The 12,808-nt window shown below is 35.8% G+C and overlaps 1 protein-coding gene across 1 annotated transcript in view; it reads right to left on the reverse strand.

The window, feature by feature from the left end:
* Nucleotides 1-214: 214 nt before the first annotated feature.
* Nucleotides 215-12,808, reverse strand: part of QSER1 (glutamine and serine rich 1) — a 41,562-nt gene continuing 28,968 nt past the window's right edge. The window contains exons 9-14 of the mRNA XM_009334501.1: nt 12,199-12,410; nt 10,435-10,572; nt 8,998-9,095; nt 5,248-5,400; nt 3,726-3,821; nt 215-3,116 (exon numbers count right to left, since the gene is read on the reverse strand). Of these exons, the coding sequence (XP_009332776.1) occupies nt 2,976-3,116; nt 3,726-3,821; nt 5,248-5,400; nt 8,998-9,095; nt 10,435-10,572; nt 12,199-12,410 (838 nt within the window). The 3' untranslated portion in view covers nt 215-2,975. The remainder of the gene's footprint in view (nt 3,117-3,725; nt 3,822-5,247; nt 5,401-8,997; nt 9,096-10,434; nt 10,573-12,198; nt 12,411-12,808) is intronic.

Genomic DNA, 12,808 nt, shown 5'->3' on the forward strand with positions numbered 1-12,808 from the left:
TCTAAGTTTGCTTCAGTATAAAAAAACCTCTTCAATCCCACTAACAAAGCTTTATTTTGATTTATGATCCTTCAACACACTTGAGAGTTCCATGTTTTTACTTATTCTGATTTGGTAAACTAATAACCCAGCCACCATTTTTGCAGCCCAAGACAAAGATGGAAGCTCCACTATATCAATCTTCAATAGTCTGGGGTAGTCACTTTTATTCTACAGGCACAGTGCTTGTTTAACTGGCCTTGGGAATAAAACAGCCAAAAATAAGCCAGGTCACCTTCTATGGCAGTGCAGAGCATCCTGGCCTTTTTTTTGTTTTGTCTGGGTTTTTTTAAATGGTTGTTGCAAAAATTACCTTCTTTTTAAATACGGACAAGCTACTCCAAAAGCCTCTCATTTCTTTTTTCAGCCTCTAAGGACTTGGATTAAAACAAACAGCTTCCTAAAGCTACTTCTAGATTCAAAAATCTAGAGTTAAGTATACAGTAGCAGCATAGGAATCATTTAGAAAGCACAGAGACCTCTCTCAATCAGTTGCTTCATAGTCGTATTAGGAAGGGATGTGTGAGAGACAGTCTGACGAGTTCTTTACTATACCATCAAGGAGCCAACTTCATTGTTCCTTCGGTCTGCATCCTAATCCTTTTTAAAACTACAGATTAGGAATTCTCAAACTGTGCTGTGCATATCACCGTAATGTGACAACAGAACTCTGCCTGGGCAAGTAAATACCTCTCATGAATCTACACATCCTGCCAACCACCCCCACCAATAAGGGAATACACTAAGTAAATTTGGGAACACCCACTATCGATTACAGAGTATACCAGGCACATTTCTACTATATCTCCAGTGTGCATATTTACATTAAATTAATTTTAGCTGATGGCTACCAATGTTGGTAACTTTGCTGTTTGGTTGCACGATACGAACTCTAGCTCCTACCAGATTCAACACAGTACAACTGAAACAATAGCAACTCTTCAACCCTGTGTCTGCCCTTCACTGTGAAAATGAATTAGCTTCATGATTGCTCCAAGGATCTGCACATTCTTCCTAAACCAAAATCCATCTCGCTCTCCTTGATTATAGTAGACCTAGCAGTAGCACAATGCATCTATTAACATGATAGTGACCTCCCTTTTCAAAGAAAAACCACTATGAAGAGGCTTTAAAAAAGGCAAGGGCACATACCCATTTCTGTTCACTGTAGTCTGCATACAAATTGTAAAGAATTATTGCTTTTAAAAGATAAAAAGCTTTGGAAATACGGTAAACATCCTACAAGGTTCTAAAACTAATCAGCTAAAATTCTGTACATACTTTTATATTCAAACTTCTATTTGATTACTGAAGATCAAATCATTTCATTTTCACATGTATTCATTAAACTCTTTATAGTTCTACAGTCTAATGAATATTTAACAACTAAATAGGATCAAAACAGATAACAGGAAAAAAGGTCACATGGCAATGAACATTATTTCATTTGGCCAATGAATAGTGAACCCTGCTTTCTTGGCTGAAATTAAGGCACTAAGTGGCAGTGAAAGGATAAAGGAATGAATTTTTTTCTACATTATCTGAAAAAAGACCAACATGACTATTTTTTTTAGGACGCCAGTAGAGTACATATCCATTCCGAATGACTCAGTAAGGCATTCCGTTGGCAAATTTAAAGAAAATGTTCTCCTGATTAGAGCCCATTACATTCATTGTCTGAGTGTGACTAGTGGCACTACTAACTGTTTACAAACTGGAGGGGGAAAAAAGCTACAAAGATGTCTGAAGACTGGAAAGGCACCAAAAAGAGAACAGCTCTGCAACTGCCAGTTCTACAAACAATTATGTAAGCTGTGTTTAACACTGCATATAGTCTATTCAATCATCAATCTTTGTTGACGAAGATAAAGTGTAGTAGCTCTTCATTTAAACTCTCGGTTAATCAAGTGCTAGTTTAGTAAGAAATTTATTTTCACGTATCAGAAAATAATTGCAGTGTCTAACACAACTACACTTAAAGCAAAACTAGTCTAGTATGCATTATTCTGGTTAACACTGAAGCAAACCTGTATAAACAAAAGGGTTACCTCGAGATATATAGTTTACAATATGAAATCAACATATAAATGAATAGGATTTACTGAAAACAATGGAAAGTGTATTACAAAGATACATGAAACAATTTTAACCACAATATTTTCTCTGTGAAAAATACAACTATTAGTGAGATAAAATGTACAATTGAATTTTTTTTTTCCAAAAGAAAAAAAAACACAGTATAAAGGAAAATATTTTTTTTCTTCAAAACAGGGAAAATAGTTAAGGTCATTGTCTTTCATTACAATATAATTTGACACAAAAAGCAGTCATAGGATTGCACCAACTCCATGTTCAGTCTCCTGAACATGACAATAGTAAAAGGAGTCCATAAAGCATAATGACATTTCTGGATTTTATGATGGCAATATACGTATGCAGAAACTGATGTCACTCCAGCTCTGTTCACAAAATGTACAAAGCTCTAAATTTGGTGGCCAGACATGTAAAAATTAGTTCACCCCAACGCTGACTTTTCTGTTGCTTAGTCAGGGATGGAAAAATCTGTAGTATTTTAAGTGTTGTTATCTTTTTAGCAATAAAGAAAAAAGTATATGTAGTGCATGCTTTATCACTTGTCAAAAACATTTCTGCAAATAAAACTAAGTTATCCAGTAGTTTACAAAATAGAAAATAATTCTTCAGGTTAAAAATGTGGTTAGGTTTACACTTAGTTCCATCTCCAAAGGACTGGTTTCCTTGGCAGCATCACTTTTCCTTAGCAAGAGCCAAGGCACAAAGTTCCATAAAGAGAAATAAAAATGGCTACAAACAAGAACGCAGTCTGGCATTGTAAAAGAAATCAGAGCCTCCCTCTGAGCTTTCTGTTCCATCAGGTTAGTGCCGTAGAAAAATGTGAGATTTGGGATACATTTTTGTTATGAGCATTTCTGCTGGACACGATTCAAAAGTTCACCAAACTTTTCAAAAAGATCCTCCACCCATTTTATATTTTTCATGCACAGCTGCACAATCTCTTCCTGTCCTAGATCTGCACTCTTCTTCTGAACAGAAGAAATCTATTTAGAAAAAGAGAAGGGGGGGAGAGAGAGAGATGCATAGACATATACATGTTAGGCTGCCAGCATTTCAGAATTTTCATTTTTATAATATTCTGCAGTTAAATACGAACATTCTTTGGAAGAAAACCTTCAAGCTTTAAAAACAAGGGAAAATGCCCCCGAAAATGCATTTCTGAACAAGTGAGCCAGAGCTCAACTCTCGTATTTCTGCTACCTGGAATATTTCCACCAAGGATTTGCAGAAAAAATAAAGGATTAGGCATTCTAAGACAAAAAGTAGCTTCTAGATCTGAGGAGCTACACACACTGATAAAATTTGTTTTGTCTATTTTAGACAACAGTGAAGAATGCTTACCTATCCTGAGGGAAACTGATTTCACACAAACCTTGTAAGCCTCATACCTGAATGCTCTCGGCAGCAGTGCCCATTAGGGGCAACAGATGTGCTCAGCATACCCCTTTCTTTGCCACAAAGAATTAATTAAAATAGGAGGCCACAGTCCATACTCATTTACCAAGAAGAGAACAGCCCCTCGAGTTGGACTCAATTCCCTCAATAAATTTCGTCAAAGAACGTAAAAGTGTCTCAAAGATAACAATACTTACCTCTTCTTTACATGTTAGATATATGTGATATTTGTAATGATGGAGTGAGTGATACAAAGAATACAACTGTATTTTTTCTGGATCTACCGTAAACTCCTGGAAAAAGAACAGTTATTTTAGGTAAATTCATGTTATTTTCAAGACAGAGATATGATAGACATTTTCTTATGTAAACAAATTTGTTTTCAACAATTCAGAAATGGTGTATTTCATTCAAATAATTGCTCTGACATATTTTGGTACACTGTAATTTATATTACATCACAATTATCTCCTATCTCCAATTTCCCTACCAAGTTATTTTATCAAAACTAGGTTTAAGAACACTTTCAACCCTCCTGAATGCACTGCAAGTCTAAAACAGGCAAGACACCCCCTTCTCAAGAACTAGTGCAAGAATTACCAAAGCTGAACTATTTTTCTACCAGACTGATGGGTATCATTGTGAAAAAGCATATAGTTTGTGCTTCAGAAAAGCTGATCTATACTTACCTAACACTCATGTTACTTTGGCAAGAAATATGAGTGTGGGCTGTATTTACAGGTCATTTGTCTAGCCACTATTTACTACTGGGAGGTAAGCCTATATGAGCCAGTACCTAGCAAAATCTAGTTATAGTGTTCCCTAGGAATACTATGGAAATAAACAATGTGTACATCTCAAGCTTCACCACGTTACTTTTTAAAACTTGCTTTTTTTTAAATTTAAGATACACAGCTTCATCCTGTCATTGGAAATGAGGAAAGGAGCAAAAAAGAACTGAATTTTTAAAAAGTGTTATCTAGTCTCAGGTTTTACAATATTAATTTTTCATTTTTGATCTAGAAGCCATCGTATCATTTACTTTAGAGATTTTGCAGGAAGTTTAAGAAACTGTTACCATTACGAGCTACACAGTGATTTTACCACAACTTGCACTGTTGAAGGCAAAATGTTGCTGCTCCAGCAACAGTCCAGGAGGCTGACTGCCACGCAGGAACGGGGTCTGAAGTTCAGTCCTTGCTCTGGTGGTGACAGAAGCAGAGCGGGCTCTAGCAGAGGCTCTGCTGTCTGGCATGCTACAACGGGTGAGAAGCACAGCAACAGCAGAGCTCACCTCCCCCTTCCCATCCAACTACACCTACCAACTGCTGCCTGCGTAAGGGAAGCATACTACTCCTTCATCTTCCTGCAAGCTTGAGTGGTTGCTACAGAAGTCTTCCTGTATAAATATACAGGATTAGAGCATTTGGGTCTAAACATAGAACTTAAATGGGGGAATAATTATGAAGTGATTTATTATACTTTGTCTCCCTACTGGAATATAACTGTGTTTTACAGATTAGTTAAAACAATGACTTAATATACTGATTTAAATGTTTTTTAACATTCCCTTGCTACAGAAAAAGCACCTCACTCAACAAAGATTTTATATTTTGATAATCTACCAAAAAACTTAATACATGAAGCAGTGTTTTATGTAAATGTAGTTATCATATTAGAAGTCAGATGCTGGCAGCAATAAACCCTCTGAACACTCACCTGTGCTAATTTAGTGGTTGATTTAGAAGCCCTCAGTGTTTTCTTGTTGTAAGCTTTACCATTCATTTTGATCTTAGACACAGACGTTCCTCCACTTTTTGTCTTAGAATCCCGAGTGATCACTGTCAGTTCAGGAAAGTTTTCCAAAGCGTTCTTTGAACAGAGCGTATAAAGAAAAAGGATTATGAAAAATTCAAGAATGGCCAGCCACCCAGACTGCTGATAAATTGGCCATTTTTCTTTGAAAAGTTAAGAGTGCAGCCAATTATAAAACAATTTATTCTTCCACAAAGACCTGAAAAAAGGTCTTTATCAGAACAAGCAACCATATACAGTTTGAAAAGCATGGCCACCTGTTCTTGACTACTATGATTTTTCAAGATGAGAAGATACTTTTATTGCATCTCAGATTATCATCTGTGATGCTCTCATTACAAAGAGCAAAAAAAGGCTCCACTAGGCAATTTTTACCTTTTAAAATGGTTTCCATTCCATTTCTACCCAAGAATCTCTAAGGCCAAGTTACTTGGAGATGCCTAAGTACTTAATGCCTAGTCAGGCACTGGAAATCTGCCAATTGTAGCAGGGATTAGATGCCTAAATATCTTTATATGTTTTGTCCCAGCTTTTGCAAAGTACAAATTAATTGCATTTTATCATATCTGTAAGGTAGAAAAGCTTATGCACAGTGAAGTACATGGCTGGTTCAAAAAAGCACAAGTTTTTAAGACATACTAACTCATGGGAGTGAACTGCGTTTCTACCAGCTTCAGTTCTACATTATTTCCATGAGTAAATTTGAATACAACTTTGTTGTACAAATACAGCATTATGTTAGCGGCTGCTTTGAAATAGTTCTGTCGTGCTATATAATCTGGTCCTGAAAAAAAGTATTTCAAGTTAAATGAACATATATATCTTTGTATTATACTCCAGCATGAGGGAAAAAATCAGGCATACAGAAAAATGTATCAATGCTGCAGCTTAAGGGCCTAATTTGGACTACTGGCTTAAAATATGAAGTTGACTATATTTTTGTATTTTCTTTTAACAAGCAGTACTATAATTCAACAACCTCCCCTGCCTATACTTCCTTAGCACTTTATATACATCAGCCATTTTTCGCTTTATAAAAAAACCCTCTCAGTAAAAAGCTGTAAAAGCTACTGCAGAGAGGTCGTTGCATAGTGGTAGCAGTAACCTCGACTAGCTAACCTGTCCATATACAATATTCATTGCAATGCTTTCAAACTGGAACAGCAACTTCAACAGGTTTAAATTATTTTCTATCCACTGTAATAGCCTTCCAGCAGGTTGACTTTGAGTGTCAAGGGGCTTTGGCCACTTCTGCCTTCCTCTGGAGAATTCCTATTAACCAGAACAGTTTACATGGCCGGACCACTGACCTAAAACAGACAAATTTGAATTGGAACGAAGAAGAAAATACTAGTGATTCCCGCATCTTTGAGAGCACAAGACATAAAATGGTGATGATTATTTCCAAATTACATTCATACATTTCGGCTAAAATGCTTCATTTACTGAGCTTCAACTAAAGCAACAGTAATATTTTCTAATTTTGTTTATAAAAAACCATAACCCAAAGGACACAATAAACTGTTAGAACTATAAAGAATGTTACAGGCAAAACTACCAAACACTGACTGCTAACTTCAGTGTTTGGTTCATAATACAGTGCTAAAATATCCCATATTAACTGTATCCAGTGATAAAAACATGTTAAATTCATCCATGCTTATCAATGCAGGATAGTAAAAATATTCAAACTGAATGATACTCATGAACGATAATGATAATTTTCACTTATTGCTTGCTTCAGTACCTCATTCAGCTCTAATATCTGAACTAGTCATTTGATCAAAGCTGGAACAGAAGCAGACCCTCCTGTATTAATCGTCAGATTAACCTGAATCTTAAAGACTATCAAACACATTTTCCTAACCAACACAAACACTTATGACAACAAACAGGCGTTTCATTTTTATCCAAAATATTGACCCAAGGATGACACAAGTTGGTACCTTCATACCAGAAGGCAAACATAAAAGGCTTTTTATCTCACAGTTTACATCACAAGTAGATCCCTTCCTTACATCCGTTAACTCCATAAACTTCTTGCAGATCATACTGTGAAATACAGGCTTCAGCTAACTTTAGATGTGATACATAATCTGCTTCTAAGTGAACAGCAAATAGCAAAGCTATTATATTAGTTATGAACTTCAACTGAATAAGCAGCTGTAATTACATGTTAGTATTACGGAAGATTATATTAGTTTTTTTTCCCTTAAACAGGGAAACAAAACAAAATAAGTTACCTCTCACTTTGCATGTACTGTGAATGTAACCAGAATTCTACAAATTCGTATTCTGCTTTAATGTGGCCTATCTTCTCTGCATAGACAGGTCTAAAAGAAGCAGCTATAGAAATAACTATTAACACAAAACTCTCACCACGAAAGAAAAACAAAAATGGAGGGTTAATATATGCTACCTCTCTGAGGCTCTGTGTATGGTTTGAAACTACACAGCCCTCCCCATGCCTTCCTACTGTAAGGAAGAAGCCACAAGAAATTCTGTTCAAGCAGGTACAAATTGTACAGCTATTGGGAAAACAGCATAACTAACAATAAAAAGTTCAAGAATCGTGTGAATTACAGCTGTTTCACTGGTTGATGATGTTCTCATCCCTGAAACAAGGTCACTTAGTGTCCCACAAGACTTACCAGGAATGGGCTGTGGGGAAAAAGATCTTTTAAAGATTTCACGATGAAAAAGCAGAACTGTCATGTCTGATATTATCTCCCTCCTCACCTACCTCTCAAAAATAAGCACACAGCAGTACAGAGAGACAACTAATTCTCCAAGAAGCGTCTCTGTACTGTGGACATAAGGGGACAGGAGAAAGACAGGTGAAAGAGCAAGTTTGGTCTGATGGTGTTTACAGACAGGTCTACTCTACTGTTGTTGGTCTCAAAACTGTTACAGGAAGAAATAATCAGTCTGATTACAGACATCAACAACTAGTTCTCAGACATGAGTGAAAATAACCTTAATTCACTTTACTGCACTTTCGAAATCTGCACTGTTGCTTGGAGGGTAGGTGGGAACGGTAAGAACCACAGTGAGTATCCTCCTGTTTACGTTCTCTCTGCTGAGAAGGTATGGCTGCTCTCTTCCCCGTCCACTTCCAGACCTGGTTTTTATTACTGTGTCAAAGTTGCTGTAATATGGGCTTGTTATCCACACTTTTCAAGATACATGAAAGAATGCACAAATGAGTTGTTCGCAAGTCCCTCTGTCCTGGTTTTAAACTACTCTGATCATGTTCTCTACTTCAAAGAAGTTCAGACATCTGCTCCACAGCATAGCTATTTCATGTAAAAGTTTATGAAGATTTTTAGGCAATACAATCACTTAACCAAAAGCTCTAGAAGGACAGCAAACATTTTCTTTTGGCAAACTTGAGAAGCTTAAAAAATGCTTGAAAATGAATCAGAAAGCATGGGCAGCAAAACTAGAACTTTACCTTTGCAGTATAAACTCCTCCATCACAAAACGTTCTCCAAATGCCACATACAAGCATTGAATTTATAGCATCTCTTTCAAATCCACATTCACTTCTGTTACAAATTTGCCTTCTGGGTTTTAAGTTGTGCCTGCATGGTATGCATTCAATGACTTACTTGTAACATTACTTTAAAAATCCTAGAATTTAAAAGAGAATACCTTGAAAGAATGATCCAAGCGTAATTTGGAAAGCAGCCTTTTCCTATTGTCATTCAGCATGCCATCAATTTTTCGCATGTGAGGCAAAAGTAGCTCATCTAAAAGATACATTAAAAAAAAAAAAGCAGCAGTTGATTATTAAGAGACACACAGTAATGAGATTCCTATTCGATCTATACTTCTACACATTAACGTAAAACGTGGACGTAAAAAATAATGCAATATGCACATAAACTAATTTCAAACACAAGAGAAAAAAAATCTTTTTTTGGATCAGCCTGCTAAACTGGTCTAGATATTATACAGTTTAATTGCTGCTCCTTCTCTGACTTTTCTTTGTTGAAAGGAAAAAATTAAGATAGAGCAATATAGCGCATAAATCTTAGAGACAATTTCAAACCATTTCCTAGATAATCCTCTTCTGTGCAACACAACTGGCAGTTTTATGAAGACAAGTATGTGTTTTTGACGTTCACTATTCCATATTACAAGAGATGACGCTGCTGGCATTTATAACAAAAGAAACTGGGGAAAGTGCTTACTGGTAAGTTATCTGATAAACCACTGTAAATTGCACAACATACATTTGAACACAGGCACGTAGCCATGAATGAAAATTTACAGCTCAGTAAGAAGTCTTTTATTTATAAAGCCAATTTCTTTGCTTTTAGTGGGACTACTGACATAATGCATGGGTATGAAACCTTGAAGCAAGTGTGCATTGATGCACAACCAGAGCAAACCAGGAAAGAAGAGCTAGAAAATATTTTTCTTAAATACAGGCAAACAGAATATTGTACAAAACAACAGCCTGCAAATAAATAATCTGAGATGACTGCTCTTTTGGGACCTTTATCTTTACACATGAGTGTTTTGCTAGATTTTGAAAAACAGAACCGTTTTGCCTTTTGTATCCTGGAGTCCACTATGGTAAATAAGTCCAGACATTTTCTCCTCAAAGTAGTGAGGAGATCAATTGTCTTTGATCAGAATTTTAAGGTTTCAGAGTTTGAAAAGCAGAATTTTTAATAGTAGCAAGAACCAGAACTACTTATAAGGGTATTTCTTCATAAGAGAGTAAACGCACGCTTGAAACACTGTAATTTGAAATAAATGTTTGCTAAGATTTTGAAAGATAGTAACAGCAGGAACAAAGAGCTCAGTTCTGACATTCACAGCACAAGCCTAACGTAACAAAGCAGACAGAACAGTATTTCTAAATTACTTTGATTATTCAAAGAGATAGCGCAAATATACATACATATATGCACACACGTGTAAGTAATCTGCGTAAAGTGTTCTTCAGATGTGGGCATGTAGCTAAAAGTTTGGTGGGGTTTTTTGTTTTTCCTTTTTTTTAAAAAAAGAAAACATTTGCCTTACTGATTAATAACCTTAAAATCTAATTAAAACATACAAATGTTAAACATACTGTACCATTGCTCTTTTCCAAGGCTTGCATTGTGTCTGGATCCAAGGCAATACTAACAAGCAACTCCATGTAGCTCTTAAAAGTCTCTTTCATAGCTCTTGTATTCAAAAAGCGAGTAACAAGGGGAGCTGGAGGTACAAGCTCTGAAAATTAATCAGAATATAGTGATTTTTTTCCTTGAACATCCTGCAAATATTTGCGTTTTTCAAAACTAAAGGCTTTCTCTCTTAAAACACAAGTGACCTCTACTGGTATCCCAAGAGATTAAAACTCTGTACAATCAGAAATAATACTCAGACTGCTTGCATGCCAAAACCAGGTACAAACACCAAAACTGGTACAAACGATACAATTTTTTGTAGAAATACGTACAATAACTTGTAACTATCAGGATTTAGATTATCATATTTTAGGGAATTTAAACGTTTTTCTATTATTGTAGCTGAAAGTCTAGAGAAAAGGGATAATGAATAAATTCAGTCAAGCAAAGTGCCCTAAGCGCAGGTTTCATGTCAATGCAAGTAATTCCTAAAACCACAAAACTCAAAGTCGTCCAACAGAAAAACATTCAAAAGCACTAGTATCACTTAGAAGCCTGCATACTCTCAAAGTCAATCCCACCCAATGGTCCAAAAAACACGTAAAGCAATTTTTATCAGCGAAGCAATGTAGGCATAATTGTGCTTATTCTGAGGAAGCTTTTACTTTTTCATAGACAGCAATTTCAAACATGCACATGGAGTAGTCATCAGTATTAGTATGCATTCTGGAGCTTTTTGAAGGCTCCATGTACGATACCAGTATTTTGCAGTAATTTAGCTAGCAAGGCTGTTAAACTTTCTCAGATATTCACATTTCTATGGGTGACTATCATCATCAGTTATTCGAAATTTTAAATGTGGACGGTTGTACATATTAATGGTTATTTAGGTAAGTTTGCTTGAAAAATGTTATATCAAAGGTGCTGCCTTCAGCAGAGGCACTGTTCCAGTGCACCAACCGTAGCTTATCTATGGTTAAAGTCACCAAGGCCAACGTGCTTTGGAAATACTACAATACAAAGCACGGGTACTACACAGTTTAACTTCAAACATACAGGAAATAAACAAAAAACTGCAAAAAACACCGTACATCTGCTACCACAGGTAATCTCTATAAACATAGCACACTTCAAAAATTCCTTTCTGTTCTGGAGAATTACTGCAAATGTCGTATCTCAATGCTCCAAGACACCATAAATGTCTTAACAGCAAACCTGCTCAGCAGGCTGCATTTGAACAGCTGGCATTTAGACAAGCAATGAAGCAGCCAAAAAGTCAACTGCTTCTTCTCCTTGGGTTTTGAAAAAACATCAGTAACATCTGAATTCTGCCCACATCTGCATGCAGACAGGCATTGCAGGAATGTTATTTTAGACATGACATAGCATTGCAATGCAAAATTAATGAAGAATTCGATTCTTGACATGTATTCAAAAATCAAATCAGCTCCTTCTCCTGCAATTGTACCTGTCTTACAAAGCAAGTAGTAAAAATGTATTTAATTGATAAACTACATTTGAGGTAACTTCAGTTGCACACATTTGCTCATACATAAACATCAAGTAAAAAGTTTTAAGAAATAAATTTTGCGTGGCACTGCCAGATTTTAATTTTTTTTTTCCTGAGGCTAGTAAAGAAAAATTTGCAAGATCAAGCAACATATTTTTATAATACTATTTTCAGTTAAGTTCAAATAGGCCTAGATGCTAACAACAATATCTCGCTCACCATCCTCATCACTCTGGGCCTCAGGTGAAGAATCAGACTGGGAAGATGAAAACTCTTCTTTCCACTTCTTCCTTTTCTTTGGTGGTGGTTCAGCCTTTACCTTTGGCTGTTTAGCTTTGGGTTTCACAGAAGAGACTTTTGTTGCTGTTGGTTTGGGGGTTGGTGGATCAGGCGTTTTGTTGTTGCTACTACTAGGTTTGCAATGAATAGTTCTGCAATATTATGAAGATGATCTTTATGAAAATAATTACCACAAAAGTTTTGGCATTAATAAAATAGCTATAGCCTTATTTAATCAGAATATATACCCCATGGATTATATATACTTATTTCATTGTCACATGTAACTAGGAATTAGGTCATACACAATACACATTTTTTAAACAATGTTTAACAATTATTCTCAACTGCCTATGACTAAATAGTATTCCAATTTTATAACTAGACAGACAGGCATAGAAAGTTTAAATTGCCCAATGTTAGCAGAATTTCTGAGCTATAGGAGATTGGAGCTAATATTGAAATTGATTACGTAATGAAAAAATCAGATTTGACAGACTTGAACAAATACTAGTAATCAATAAGATTCACTGACAAAATTAATTTGGGA

This window comes from Pygoscelis adeliae, unplaced genomic scaffold, assembly GCF_000699105.1.
Source record: "Pygoscelis adeliae isolate BGI_AS28 unplaced genomic scaffold, ASM69910v1 Scaffold171, whole genome shotgun sequence".
Classification (NCBI taxonomy): Eukaryota; Metazoa; Chordata; class Aves; order Sphenisciformes; family Spheniscidae; genus Pygoscelis; species Pygoscelis adeliae.